Raw genomic sequence first — 15778 nt, forward strand, 5'->3', positions numbered from 1 at the left:
AAATTACATTTAAAGCCGCAGCTATTTACAATCAAAATTTATTTCAGGCTGGAAACAAAACACAAGTGAAGTCCAAACAAATTTAACCTTGATGGAGTCAGTCAAACCAGTTACATCCAATTAAATGAAAATCTTCAGATTTAATTTGCTTTTCCTTGAAAATATGTTATGTTGTAAAAACTCGTAGTCATGTTCCTTGAACCTAAAAATAATTTATGTTCATCTATTGCTTGGAAACATTGTCATGCACAACACACATCGCAATATTTGAAAACCATTCTCTGTCTTGATACCAATGTTTCAGGTTCAAGAAATTCATACTCGGTTAGTCACAATTAGTCGTTTCAGGTATTGTACAAAGCACAAAGTGCAACATAGCAAATAGATTTGTTATGTCACCCACTGGCAGATGTCACTATCTAAACCTCTAAAATGCATCGGAGTTTATTGCATTTCCTTTATTTTGATCTGTATTCTGAATATTTGTGAAGCCACTTTACTGGGACCTGTACAGGGGCATAGATATACTTGTCTTAGGGCTGTGACTTTACTTTGTGTTAATTTGAATTAATAATTGTGTAGATTTTAACACATTAAGAATCTTAACAATCATGTTTTTACATGCAGAAATTCCACCCAGAACCTAAGTGTATTTGCGTATTTCTGGTATGTCCATCAATCTGACATATAGGCGTCATCCGCAAACAGCAGTGATGAACAATAAAGCTGCTTCTCTTGGCCCCCTGGGGGTTAATTTGACTTCAAAATATCATCTGATGGGACGCTTGAAAAGACTTTTGTTTTGTTCAAGTCGTGCTAAAAGGAGCTGGTCCATCACCGAAACTATTCAAACCTAAAATAGCTTCTCAATGCAAAACATGTAGCAGCAGCACAAACATCCCCAATGCTAATGTTAGCATCAAACATTTCTAAAGAAGGATTTTCTTTCAAATGGTTCCTGAAACACTTGTAATAGATAAAAACAATAAATATCTTTGTTTTTCAGCTCATATGTCTATTAATTAGCAGCAAATAGCGTTTTTGAATTGAGAATTTTGCTTATTTTCTCAATAAATGGTTTTTGATTGAAAAAAGTATCGAGCCCAACCACTTTAGATTTCTCTTTTTATATTCTCTAAATAACTTTATAAAGGAAAATTTATTGATTTTGAGAATCGCAATATTTCTTTAGTAATACTCCAAACAATCATAAATCTAGCAACTAAGAGAAGATTTTCTTTATTACACTATCATGAAAGTTTGTTTCAGCCGAATATAAAGCAACCCAATCTCAGATAAGTAGAAGATGGATCCCTTTGTTTTGTTTTTGTAAAAAGCTGAGCTGGCACATGATAGCTGTTTTATCTACACCCAGCATCTGGAGAATTTGTGCTCTGTGTTTGGATCATTAACCAAATCAGCCTCCATTAGAACAATAAACCAACAAATGAGACATTGTAACCACTTGACATTCATCCATCTTCATCCTGAGAGCTTCAGTGTCTGTCTGATGATTTCCTTTCCTCTGGTTCGGTTTTCACTCCCAGCTAAACCATCTGGAGTTTTGCAGCATTTGGGGTGGTATATAATTGAAGTGATTTGTTGATGGATATTTTCACGAATGTTCCAGGAAAACATTGAAAAAATAGTGAAATGTGTAGATATTCCAGCCTCATCTCTTTGCAAACCATAGTGTCGATTTTTGCTACCATTTGTTAATTTGTTACTTGGCTTTCGAAGCACCGATTCGCTCTACCTCTACGCTCTGCTGCCACATTGAGATCCTACACTGAATGAGCAGTTTCCCCTTTTGCCTCTCACTTTGCATAAAGCCTGTCGAAATTTCAGGAACAGGCTCACACTCATTTGCCTGTCACATTAACTCGTTTCCCTCGGGGCTTTTTACCACACTGACCCACCCAAACAAATGACCTGTTCATGGAGCACAAAGCCCGTCTCCTTCTCTGTCAGGCTTCCGGCCTCACTTCACCTCCTCTCTAACCTCCCGTGACCTTTCCTTCCTCCTCCTCTCCCTTTGCTTATATGCTTATATATATATATATATATATATATATATATATATATATATATATAAAACAGTCTCTCACTTTAGAAATTAAGATATTTAAATTCTTTTAAACAACTCGCCAGTGTGATAATATATTGAAGATGGGTTTTTAACAGTAACTAAATATTTTTTTTAAATATGTAGTTATGTAGAAACATTTCTGCCAGACATGTAAATGACTTTATTACTTTATATCATTAAACATATGTGTATTTTGGTTTCACTTCCACGGTTAAAACACGGTTGAAATGTGCAAATGTCCTCAGATGAACTTTTCTTTACAAGCTCATTGCAAGTAAAAGCTGCAAAGTTGTTCATGTGGAAGAGTGGTTGCGTATAAAAAAATAACTTTTCTAACAATATATTTTGGAAGTTTGTACAGAAGACTATTGGGTATATTACTAACCATACCATCTGTTTGGTATGCATGTTTACCGAAGAAATACAGCGGTGATTTATAGCTGAACACGTGCAGAGTGTGTATTTGTAGCGCAAAAAATACACTAAAACAAAACAGAGGAATCCCAGCAAATGAACTCTGGTATTTGGGAACATTAAGGCAGCTAGATTATGTTTGTTACTTTGTAAGAATGTGAAAAGATCATGCGATAAATATGAATGTAAGTCTATATTATGTTGAGCAAACATGGAAAAGTTTTATGATGCGACATGACGTGGAGAGCATTTCCATAATTTTCTGCAGACACGCCATTTCATATTGATTGTGGTTCTGATCCCCCAGTGGAGCCGTCGACTCTTCAGAATTACGAGAAATCATGACTTGTGATCAAATTCCAAATAACTCTGAGAAATCATCTGAGCAAGATTTCTTGAACCACATAATCACATTTGTTCACAGAAGACTCCGATGAGCAAATAATCTAAAATTACTCTGAATAATTAGTTTGAAATGTTTACTGGAAAACTTGGAGGAAAACAAAACTGCAAAAGTACAAAATGTTAAAAGGGTAGAATGATTATAAGAAAGAAGAGCGTCAGTAGTGTCTGTGTTTGACTAAGAAAAGTTAAGTTTTCCCTCTTAAAGGCCCAATATGTTTGGTCAAATAAGTTTAACAGGCACTTTGAACAAGTTATGGTGCTTAGGGACGGTGGGTTAATACACTCAACAACTGAACATTTTGACATTTTGACGCCAGTGATCTTGGCCTCCCTGAACGTGGATGACAAAATCACTGTGAGAAACAAAAATGGTGGATTCACAAAATTGGTTATGAACTGACATTGGCATTATTTTTCAAGGAACATGATGGGGATCAGAGAAAACTGAACTGGTTGAAAGATATGACCCAAACAGAATATAAAGATACGCACGCAGCACTGGGAAAGACTAAATTCAACTTTTCTGCACCCGTAAAGACGCCAACAAAATGTATTTAAGGGCTAAAAATGTAGATTTTGCACGACATGTCTCCTTTATTGGACATGAACTGGTTTGATTTAGTTATAAAGATCTGAACTGAATGAACACGGACTGATGAAAGTTTATTAGCAGTCATAATGCACCCAGGTATACAGTTAGCGTTATTCATTTATTTTTTTTACATGGTATCTTTTAAGCTCCTCATGCACACGAAATCCTGCTAAAGAGCTGAAGATCTACGATTCAATTATCAGGGGAGTTCTCTGCAGCTTTTCCACCTAACCCGGTGCAATGTGATCAAGGGTTAATTAAAAAGCGCAGCTTGAGAAAATGTGCAGATGATCAACTCTTGTTGCCGGAGCATTTATGTGCTGTCTGACTGCAGAGAGCGGAGAACCCTCGGAGTTCCTCCTCGGTGCCACTTTTGCCCCGTGATCCTAATTATCTGCGAGGCCCTTGTCGTCGTTACGGCTTCGACTGGCAGAGGTGGAAGGAAGGAAGTTTGTAATCATGTTCAATTAGTGCTCCTTCACATTTTATCTGAGGCTTTCCACTGTGCTAATGACTTATTTGTACCAATTATTTGCCTTGCTGAGCTTGTTAACCCATGTGTTCGCCCCAGCAGTGCTGGTGGAAGTGTTTCACACTTCCTCTTTTGCTTGTAACACAAAAATGAAGATCTGATTTCTGTTGTTGGTGTCTGACTGCGAGATGCTATCCTGCCGCGTGTTGCCAAGTAATTGTGTTGGGATGACATCCTGACTTTGCCAGCGAAAACACAATCGAAGGTGTCGTTTTTCCGTTTGGTTTATTTTTCTAAACTTTTAGGCTTTATTTGGACATAATGTAACAGTTATTTCTTGCTTGGTTTCTTTTATAAAAATGACTAAAATCCTGAAAATACTCAGGTTGTCAAAAAAAGGGGAATGAAATGATGGTTTCTGTGTAATATACTCATAAACCACAACAATTTACAGTGTGAAATTACAAGTTTTATAAGTACGAATATCACCAGAATTGACATTTACACCTGTCTATTATTTACAAAATTGTGGAAAAATGTTTGTTTTCCTGCGTGTCAAAACATATTTATCTGTGTGTGGAGGTGGGCACACGTACATCCTAAATAAAAATGTTATATTTGCCGTCTGGCACTTTTTGCCTAAGCAAACTGTGACTGTGGGACGAAGCGAACTAAAAATGACTCAACTAAAAGGAAGACGCAATTTTATAATTTGTAGATTTGTTCTAAAGTTGTAGAAACAAATGTACTTGTTTATATTAAGTAGTTAAATCTTATCAAAACATTTGGCAAAAAGAATAGAAATTAAGCGACGTCGTTTGATTTGTCCTGGTTCTGCTGCGCGTTGGGGATGTGGTTGTGTTTGTGTGGGTCAGGTGCAGTGATAGTTTTCTCTGTTAATATCCTGCAGGCCTCACACACACACACACACACACACATACACAAACCCACGCACGCACACACACACACACTCTGTTTGGTTGTCTCTCTCATCCAACACTTTTCGTCACGTAACCGTCCAGCCTTTCAAAACCAGCTGCAACAAGCCGTATATTAGCCCCATCGCAATGTTCGAAGCATGTGGGGGGAGAAAAAAAGTAGCATCTTATAGTCTGGAAACTACGGTATGTTCCTGCAGCACAGCCTCCTCCACAGTTTTGATTGTTTTCATCTCAAAAGATCTCACTGCGGTCTCCTCCCGCACAAAGGAACGTGGAAAACTCCAGTTCGAGTGTCGCTCTCGATGGCCTGTGTGATCAGAGATCAAGGCAGCGGCTTTTATGGGAGTAAAAGCATTGAATTATACATAACAATATGAAACACACACACGGAGACCTCCTCCAATTTGTGACGCAGATCCTGAGTGGGCTCTTGTGTCCTGCGGAGTCTGATGAAAGCGTCTCATCTTGAGGACAGGTCAGACGCAGCGAGGCCTGAATGCTTTCAAAGACGCCCAAATGACCTCTGGGGGCTAAAGCACCAACGCTCTCTGCCTCCACACAACCTCCCTTTAATCTTCTCCTGCTCTCTGTGAGCACTTGGTTATTCTGTGGCTGAAGGAGGAGAGGAGGAGGAGGAGGAGGAGGAGGAAGAGGCAGCCTCATGCCTTATGTTTTCTTCATGCATCCTCAGCTCTCCTTCAGAGTCTGAAAAGTCATAGGAAGCTCCCATCTCAGATGCACAAATGCGAAGAAGTAGCAGCAGAGGAAGCTGTAAGTGCTGGAGAGGATGGCATGAGGAAGAGAAGCAAATAAAATACAAAAACATTCAAGTCCTGCTGCCTCTGTGAGGAGGGGGAAAAAAAAAACCTTCGTTTTGTTCTCCATGACTTCTCGTGGCGCTTTAAAAGAGAGATGAAATCCCACGGCTGTCAGTTAAGTGGAGTAAAACCTTGGCCTCCTGCTGCAGCGGAGCGAGGAGAGAAATGAGAGTGACCTGCATCAGTTCTCCTTCACACGAAAAAGCTCTGCTTCTGTCAGGGAAATGAAAACAAGTTTCTTTACAGGCGCAGCCTTTCAGAGTGGCTGCATTTCTTTACGGGAGCATAGGAAGCGTTCAGGAAGAAACTTGGGCAAAGTGCTGCGTCTGGTGAATCTGTACGAGACGATCACTTCGAAATGAACACCATTTTTCACAACCAGTGTGATAGATTACCAGTTTAAAATAAACCTGATTTATGATTGAACTTGATCATTTATAAGAGAAGCATGTTGCTGATCTCTGTAAGCTGCTATGTTTTCAGGTCAGTCTTCTGGACGTTGTTGTGGTGAACACAAATTGTCAAGATTATTTGTAACCAGAATTTTAGACGTGTTATTCTAGCTTTACATCAGAATTGACCTCTGGCTGTACATGTGGTTCATGCCACATGAACTGCTGGACTGGATATAATAATCAAAAGTCATGATTGTGGTTTAGTTTTCAATCTGCTCGTAGCAACGCTCGGTATTTTCCGCTGATATTTTGTTGGTGGAAAGTTGAAAAGTTTGAAAAGCACCAGGTCACAACATGTCTTCCTAAAGCACATTCAGCAAAACAAACATTTCCATCTGATAAGTTTGATTCAGTTGGCTCAGTTTCTTTTTCTATTTTATTTTTATTTTATTTTTCCTGCTAGTGAATGCGCTGAAGGTACTTGAGCAAAAATATGTCCCTATCTGCAGTCGTAGCTCAGCCATATGTACAGCGCCTCCGTCCCACACGCTCGGCTAAAATCACCCCATATTACACTCCAACCCCACCCTGAACCTCCTCCCCCCTCCCACCTCCCCCCTTCTCTCACAGGCACAGTCAGAAATCACAGCCTTGGAGCCAGCACCCCCACAAAAGTGAAAATGAATGTACTCACCTCCTGCAGTGGCAGCAGAGCGAGAGTGTGGGAGGAGGAGAGACATGGCAGCCGTTCAGGGCGTTGAGTCAGTTCAACACGACTCGCAGACATTATCAGCAGACGCCACCGACACTTGATGAAATGGATCCCTGAGAAGTTGCAACCTCCTAGTCGTTGGGGTCGGTTCGCTATTTGCATGTTTCTGATTTAGGGAGACTTTTTGTTTTTTTTAAACCCACACATCACGTTGCAGGATCACCTCTGAAATCGGCGCGCGGCCGCAAATGCCCAAAGTGGTGCGTCTTCTCCTGAGGTGTGTGGGAGTGTGTGAAATGGGAGTGTGACCGAATGTGTTTCTGCCGCTCGTGTGATTCAAGTGAAGCAAGAGTAATCAGTCACCGTGTCTCTTTGTGATTGTGGTTTGGCCAACCGCACTGATCTATAGCCGTGTCTCATCCCTCCCACTGAGACTCCTGTCAGCGAGCCTGAAACCACAGACTCTCCCTTCTGGGTTTCCAGAACCGGTTCTGATTTGAACTTTTTGAAAATACAAAAAAAGGAAACGATAAAAAAATATAACAGAAGCAGGAAAAACTAGGAAACTCATCTTTGAGGCACAAAAAGGTCTCGTTACTTCAGGTGGTTGTTGTCTGTCAGCCTGCTAAGTGTCTGGGAGAATAAGGAGTTTAGCTTTGTTTCATGCATTATTATTATTATGCTTCTCATCTACATCCAAGCAGACTTTTTAAAACTATATTAGAAGAGCATCAACAGTTCAGGCTTTGATGATATTGAGAATATTTTCTTGGTGCACTTTGGTTTCTGAGTCGTGTTGTCGACCACATCCGTTTATCGATGATCCATTTTTTGATGGATGTTTTCATCAATGTAATGCATCAGATCATGAAGATCAGAGTTCACGACCTCAATAGGAATATCTAATATTCATGTTGTGTTGAATATGACGACATTGGCCGGTTCACTGCACTTCAACAGGTGAGCTGCATTATGGAAGTTGCAGCCGACAAATCTGCTGTAATTGTGATTCTATTCTGTCTATATGGACCAAATCCAGTGAAGGATGTTTCAGATTCCTTCTTCTGCCTTTGACTTAAAGAATTAAAACGGGTCTGGAGGAAAAATGTTGCTAGTGTTTGGGTTACCGGACACTTGAAATGTTTGCCAAGTGGTCGGTGAGTTTAGCAGTTCTTGCGTTGCTCTCAGTTTGTAAAGGAATCCTCTTCTGCATTTTGATTTCTCGCCTGGTGCTCGATGTGATGGTGACATGTTTTATTTAAGTTTTTTAAATGTGGGGAAAAGGTAGAAGTCTGGGTTTTACGTAATATAACTCGCCTGCTGTTTTCCCTTCTCAGCTGAAAAACAAACTAACATGCATGATCAGAGTTCTGCTAGATAGATTATATATCTATCTAATATAATTCTTCTTTTGAATTTCTAAACTATAAGCAACGTTTGCATGACTGTTTTAAATCTGCTCCCATTGTTTTAAATGTTTTCATTTCTTATTTGCTGTTGTCTGATGTGTGGTCACAATAATATTAGACCCAACAACTAATTTCCAGTATTTATGTCTTCAGTAAAACTTGAAATAATTACCATGTCATTGTAATAATCAATGAAATGTCTAGAAATGAAAATATTTACATTTCCATTTTAATTAAATATCTGAACATTTTATCATTTTGAAACCAGTTGTTATTCCATGTTGGGGTTTATTTTTACAATGTAATGCCAGCTGTTTCAAATGTTTTGTGTACTGATCTTTTTACTGTGAAAGCCTTTTGTTCCTACTGTCATTGCGTCTTGGTTTGTCATATTTATAGTTCGCACGTTTAGCAAAACTATCTGCTGTAATTTTGTATTGAACTTTTGTATTTATAAAAAAAAAAAAAAAAACACAAACTGAAAAAAGGAAAACCTAAGAACAGGTGAAGATGTTTATCAGTGACCAGTTCAGGTGACAGTAACTCGTTTGTCGACTGAAACTCATGTCTCAAATCCGTCTTGTGTTCTTGACCAATGAACTCACCAACATTCTCAATCTCTCGCCCCCCAACAGATCAAAGCTGCACAGAGCCAAACAAAGCCCATGTTGTCGTCTCCATGGAAACGGTGCAGCAGGTCCGCAGGAGTTGGGTCGTCACACTGAGGTGAGCCGAAACAATCCCGCTTTACTTTCTTTCCGCTGAACTTCGGCTTGGTCCACCAGACACCAGGTTAGCGATGTTCACACCGAGAACTGATTCCTGCCAGGACAGCTGTGTGCAAAAGGACGACGTCTCGAACCAGATCCGTCCGGTTTTGGCGGAAATTATGCGGCGAATAATTTCCTAATAGTTGCAGGTAGTTGATCAAAACCCATCAGTCGTGACATGCACGCAGCTGGATCATAAATTGGAGTCAAACATTTGGGCCTTATTAACAGACAAGGCAGCACATGCTGTACATGATGCGCTCCGCCCTGGAAATCTGGGTAGAACAGGTTGTTCAGAACAGGGCGCTTTGATAATTAGAGAATGGGAAATGTACAAACAGGCTTAGAAAGTGCTCAATTAAATTGATTTTAAACACAGAAGTATTTGGAGGAAAATTTAAGACTCATCTTTGGGATAGCTGAATAGCCAATGATTAAGTCCAGGTCTAAAGCCAACAGTGATTACTGTACATGTACTGTACATGAAGCCAAGCTCTCACCAAAAAGCTACTGAAGTTCCGTCTGAGAAAATGACCTGGTGGTGAATATTTTTACTAAAACTATGGATTCAAGCCACAGTTACTATAAAGTACGGTGGCTCAGATCTCCTGCTGTGGATGTTTCTCTATCTACCTAATATGGTGTTGGATCTACTCACCACAAATCATATGCGTTAGTTTAAATAACTGAAAAGGTTATGTTGCTATTTTATGAAGAGAAAATGTGTTTTAGCCCAAACACAATAGTAACTGAGCAGCAATGTGCAACCATCAGCTCAGGAAAGGTAAATCCATTCATGTTTTGATTTTGGATAGACACCTTTACCCCACTAGTTTGAGCAAAACTGTAGGAAAAAACGAGGCGATTTTTAATCAGAACCTCATCTTAGTCTGAGTCTAGAAACCTGTTGAGTCGGCCATAATCGGCTCAAAAGAAGTCGCCTTCGTCAGTAATCTCAGCTCAAAGCCACAAAGAGGCGAGCCCTTCTAGAAAAAACAGCTTTATTGAGTCATTAACAACTGTACATTTATTTTCAGTGCTGACAGCAGTTGCTACATACTTTGGTGTGAATCAGAGGTGCAGTTTGCCCCTTTAGTTGTAAATGCCGGCAGGATGAGAAGCACGGTAAAACAAACCAGAAGCATTTACCCTCAGCTTCGTTCGCTAACTACAGCATGTGTTTACATGTAAGTGTACTTCCCTCTGTCCTTGAAAGCATTTACAGGCACTGAACATTTCTGTGAAGACAGACCGACTCTGCCTTCCTCTCCATCACAGCCAAATACACATATTCCAGGAATATCGGTAGGATGCAAAGGGCACAGGAATCCCAGCAGCACGGACCGGACTGCTTGGAGTTTAGTTTGAATAGAAACCAGTGGAGCAGCGAGAGATCAGTATAACGTCGAGTTAGAAAGAGAAAAAAAAAAGCGCACAGTCATTCAGTTTGTGGTTTCTGCTGCCAACTGAGGTCCAAGGGTTAGACTGAGCTTTAACATCCCCCATCTGCCACAGGCAATCAACAAAAACAGGGAAAGCACACACAGACCAGAACATTAGGACACGTGTACAGTTCTTTATACAGGAAGGAAATTTACATCCGTCTCTTCTCCTGAATCAACATCCCACTTGTTCCAGTGGAGGGTCCGCCTGAATCCGACCACGCTTCGTCCTTTAAGAGCGTTCTGACGCAAGGCCGGTTTTAATTAAAAAAAAAAAAAAATTCTCCATGAAATGTTCAACATTGCAAGATTCAGGCTCCTCTGTTTGATTCCTGGAAAGATCAGCCTGCAGAATGTGCTTTAGAAAACGATCAGGGTGTGATAGTTGAAAAAGTTTCAGTCCGTGTTCTGGTCTCTCTCTCAGACCAGAGCGACCAAAACAATGGTCACAAGTACACCCAGGACATGAAAATATATATATATATATATATGCTTTTATAATATATAAAATGTCTTATTTAATCCAGTATGTACACAATGTACATGTTTTGAGGAATTAATTTCTCAGAGACGAAGCTCCGCTCCATCCCGTCACATCCAAAAAAAAGAAAGATGTACAACCCTAAAACAAGGGATTAAAAAAATCCTTGCAGTATGATTTCCACAGGCCAACAGCACAGCTGATTTCCAAAATAAGTCAGAGAAAAATGTAGTTTGCTTCATTCTGTTGCAGCCCACGTTAAACCAGGACAATAATCTCAGTAGATGACCTCGTAGACTGTGGCCTTCTTGTCACCAGATCCTGTCACGATGTATTTGTCATCTGCAGAAATGTCGCAGCTCAGGACGGATGACGACTCCTTTGACTGGAAGTAAACACAAACAGTCGAAACGTTTAGTTTGCCCATCGTGACGTATCGTCAAGGTTAAACTGGTTTGCCAAGCAAACACTAAATTTCAGTGCGAGTGACTCCTGTTCACCGTTGGCGCCACATATTCATTCACTTCATTTTTCAGTCGTCACTAAAACATCACAAACAGCTGGTTTATTTACGCAGACCGCGCCGATCAGAGGAACCTTTAACCCCATCGATCTCCGTCTGAAATAGCTGTGGTACCGTTTTCTTTGTTTCAGGGTAATAACATGCAACTAAGGCACTAATGCTTTTCATGCGGTTGTATTGCTTTAGCAGCATTTGGTCAGATAGTGCAGATCTGCGATCATCACCTGGAAAATGCTGGCGCCGTACGGAGTCCTCCACGCGTTCAGCAGGTTGTCCTTCCCCGTGCTCACGAACCATTTACCTACAGGCACAGAGGAGACGCCTTTAACACACACTGCAGGTAAGGGTCCTCGCAGACGTAACGGAGCAACTGGAACCGTTTTAAATATGCCACTTTAATTACCTCATCAACAATCATAAAACACATAATGAAGGAGACTTGCAGCTCTAACCCAGTTAATTATTCAAATGACCCTCTGATTAATTAACCAACTCGCTAGCTGGCTGCTGATTTAATCAGTGACACTAAGAGCCTTGGTCTCATTTGAATGAATCAGTTTGCTGGTGGAGGAGATGAGGCTGTGCTCATTGATTTCTGAGGATAAATTAATGCGAAAGAACATTTTCGAAGCGCTTGATTTGCTGTTAAATGATCATTGTTTGAAATTTTTAACCACTAGCCCTACGCACATCAGGGAAGTGACACTTAAACCACCATCAGCCCACTGCTGTCTGGAAACCGGTGTAATTTACAGCTCATTAAAAGTAAAATTGTACAGAATCATCTCCCTTTGTTATTAGAGGTTTTGAAGTCTTCCCTGCGCTGCCAGATAATGAAGACTATTAAAACTCTGGACTGATTGCTCACATAAAATTATCAAAATATCTTCAAATTCAGGTATTCAGTGTTTTTTCCCCATCTTCCACCCAGCTACAGTCTGCTGCATGCATGGAGAAATGCAATGTGTTGCTGTAACCTGATCAATTCAGCCTCAGAATTTGTCTGACGATGTACAATTTTTTATTTATTTATTTAATCTATAAAAGTACAATATTCCTCACCAGTCTCAGAAAGTGAAGCCTTCATTTTGTAGAGATTCCTTAAATAGTCAAATATTTCATGCTTTTATCTCATCTAGTGTTTGGTCTTAAAGATGTATTCTTGAATATATTTTGCTCAACAATCAGTCAATGGTGCTATAATCCCTGTTGCTGGTGCATATTTTTCTTCCACTAAACTTTTTTATGAATATGCTGTAACCTTTTAAGAGTATCCATTATCTGTAAGTCATAATCAAAGTTAAAAGAAATGGAGGCTTGAAATATTTCACACTTATGAATCCATAAAATGTTCATTTTCTGAATTGTGACACTGAATGCTGCATGTTATTAACATTTTATATATAAAAGCAAAAGAACATAGCTGAGGGGAAAGAAACTGTTAACTTATGATTTGAACAACCAGCTATATTAGTGCAGGCTCCGAGTAGAGTTTTGGGTTGGAGGTTTTAATTTGTAAATACGTCCATCAACAGTTTGCTTCTGGATATTTAAAGATTGTCCTTCGCCGCAGGACTCATTGTCCAGCTCATTGCAGGTCACTTACCACAGTAGGCAAACTTGAGTGAGAGGACGCAGCTCTCATGTAGATGCAGCTGGTACTTGTCAGGCTTGGTGTGGTGGAGTACTTCCACGTTGCTGCTCTCCATCCCCACAGCCAGCCATTCTCCAGTGGGACAGTAGCCCAATGAGAAGATCTGCAACAAAATACAATTTTAGCTAAGATTATTTTTGACTACATTTTATAAAAATCTACTAAATTTAGTCAACGTTAGAAAACATGCTAGTGCTAACCTGTAGACAATTGATAGTGTTTCAGCCTTATGCCTCATATTAGCTCATAAACTGTTGTGGCCTTACAGTTTATCTTTGTAAACAGTGTTCTGTGTGAACTTTTAATACTCTGGATGGGATCTTAGCATTTACAGGAAGTTTTCACTCTTCTATAGTTTTTCTGCCTTTTGCAAGCTTCTACCTGCTTTTTACATTTCTGCAAGTCTTCTGCAGTTGACTTTAAACGCTTCAATTTTCACTAAAGATATTCAGCTGACAGCATTCACACTGCATTTCTGCAGGAAATGCAAATTGTCCAGGCTGTACCTGTGAGGTAAAGTCGTGTTGCTGAAGCTGCCGGCCCTCCCTCAAATCCCAGGAGCGGACCGTGTTGTCGAGCCCTCCGGTCCACAGTTTGGTCCCGTCGTGGGAAATATCGATACAGCTTGCTCCGTCTGTGTGGCCCTGGAACTGCCTGAAATGCGCAAAACACATGAAGACAAGTGAGACATGCCTTCTTTCACCGCCTGAAAAAAAGACATGAATGTATCTAGAGCTGCAACTAAACTATTTTAGTAATTGTTTATTCAGATAAAAAGATTTTTCATTTCATTCATTCACTTAAACCAAATAAACATTTTATTCCCTAAAATGAAGCGTAGCATTCCTTTAGTGAACGCTTCATAAATTGTAGCGAAGGATGAGTCTGCAGCTAAAAAAATACTTCTATCAACATGTGAAAAGCTCAACCCCTTTCTGCTTGACTTTGCATCGATACAGTGTAAGACTAACCTGCTGATCTGTTTTTTGGATTAAGCAGTTAATAATTGGATTGGAAAAGGTGCTTAATAAAGCTTCAACCAGGTGAAGCCAAACTCTGCCAGAACATAATTATGAAAACATTATTTTTTGTCTGTATATTACAATTAATCGATTACAAAATTAGTTGATGATTATTTCAATTTATTGCAATTAATCGTTTCAGCGTTAGCTGCATCAAAAATATGTCTGAGTAATTTAAGTTTATTTTCTTAAACTTAAAAAAACTGTATTTACCATTTAGACAATACAACATTTGCCAAACATTTCTTGCCCTTCTTTTGACCCTTCACAATAAAAAAAAACACGGTGCAATGTTTTGTTTTCCCTCAGGCTTGTGTCCAAAACACAGCTGTTTAAGCGAGGTACCGACCTGACCAGGGTCTGGTTATGGAGGTCCCACACGGCGATGTTTCCATCGGAGCAGCAGGAGAAGCAGACCTTGGCATCGGGGCTGATGGCCAGAGCGTAGCAGGCCGGAGCAGAGGAAGTGAGCTCAGCCTTGATGCGGGGCGTCTGCGAGGCCAGGTCCCAGATGGTCAGCGTGCTCGCCTCGCCGCCGACGATTAGGGTGCGGCCGTCGGGCAACAGCTTGCAGGAGCGGATGTAATTGTCTCTGTTCTGGAAAAGATAAAAGAAAGAAAATGGTTGGAATAAATTTGTATACATGTGCAAATTCCAGATGAGAAAAAAAAAATCATAGAGAAACCAACACATTGCAGTACATCCACTTTTAAGACCTTTTCTTTTACCAGGTGAGGCAGCTGAGTTTATCTAGTGAAGATGTGAGTGTCAACTTTTAACGAGAGACAGTTCGGCTGCCGGCTCCGCAAGAGCAGAAAGACAAATCAACAGCGCCGTAGAAGCTATTGGTCAAATTAAAATGGCACCCTGATGGCTTTATAAAACCAAACTGCACTCTGGACACACCTTAAGGGTGTAGGAGGCCATATGAGCTGAACAGCATGAAGACACCGAGTCAAAATGAGAAACGGGAGGCAGTTGGGAGAAAGTAATGAGCTGCGTAATGGCAGACAGGGTTGGCCAATCAGAACATCATTACTCAGCAGGGTTTTTTTTTTTCCCCCTTCACCAAGGATAATTTCAGCACAGCAGTGAGACATTTTACTGAATTATTCACATCTCTATCTGTTGGGATCTGTGGACAGCTGTAGCGGGATGGAGAGTCAGGCTACATTTAATGCTCAAGAAAAGCCTTAATGTATTACTTTGAGACCTCATTAGCACACTGGGATCCCCTTATGGCTGAACATCCTGAAATAAATGTAGAGTAAGGCTAACTCCACTCAGTTTCTCCATCTTAAAATGTGAAAACATCCGATTACCAGGCAGTCAAGTTGGGACACGGGACTCTTGCTGCCCGGCTGACTGATGTCCCAGATCTTGACGCAGCCCTTTCCACCAGTGTAGACGTGACGCGTGGGGTTGCTGATGGTGACGGCGCACACCACTTCGCCGTGGCTGAGCGTGTTGATCTGACGAGCGTGGCGCGGGATGCCCGGGCCTATCAGAGCGTCCGGAGGGAAGGGCACGGGCTGCATCTGACCGTCCGCACTCACGTGGAAAGAGTAAGCTCTGGAAACGACAACGGAGATGATGGAGAGTCAAGTTCTGGGAATAAAATCTACAGTGGTTAAAGAGT

General features: G+C 40.5%; 1 protein-coding gene across 6 annotated transcripts in view; it reads right to left on the reverse strand.

Annotated features, from left to right (window-relative positions):
* Positions 1 to 10001: 10001 nt before the first annotated feature.
* Positions 10002 to 15778, reverse strand: part of tle3b (TLE family member 3, transcriptional corepressor b) — a 28241-nt gene continuing 22464 nt past the window's right edge. For all 6 annotated transcript variants that reach the window (XM_088004176.1, XM_015005852.2, XM_088004175.1 and 3 more), the window contains exons 16-21: positions 15462 to 15711; positions 14489 to 14736; positions 13624 to 13771; positions 13070 to 13220; positions 11688 to 11764; positions 10002 to 11325 (exon numbers count right to left, since the gene is read on the reverse strand). In XM_088004176.1, the coding sequence (XP_087860302.1) occupies positions 11218 to 11325; positions 11688 to 11764; positions 13070 to 13220; positions 13624 to 13771; positions 14489 to 14736; positions 15462 to 15711 (982 nt within the window). In that variant the 3' untranslated portion in view covers positions 10002 to 11217. The remainder of the gene's footprint in view (positions 11326 to 11687; positions 11765 to 13069; positions 13221 to 13623; positions 13772 to 14488; positions 14737 to 15461; positions 15712 to 15778) is intronic.

The sequence above is a fragment of the Poecilia mexicana genome, unplaced genomic scaffold (genome assembly GCF_051168715.1).
Source record: "Poecilia mexicana isolate PSO_F unplaced genomic scaffold, ASM5116871v1 scaffold_3, whole genome shotgun sequence".
Lineage (NCBI taxonomy): Eukaryota > Metazoa > Chordata > Actinopteri > Cyprinodontiformes > Poeciliidae > Poecilia > Poecilia mexicana.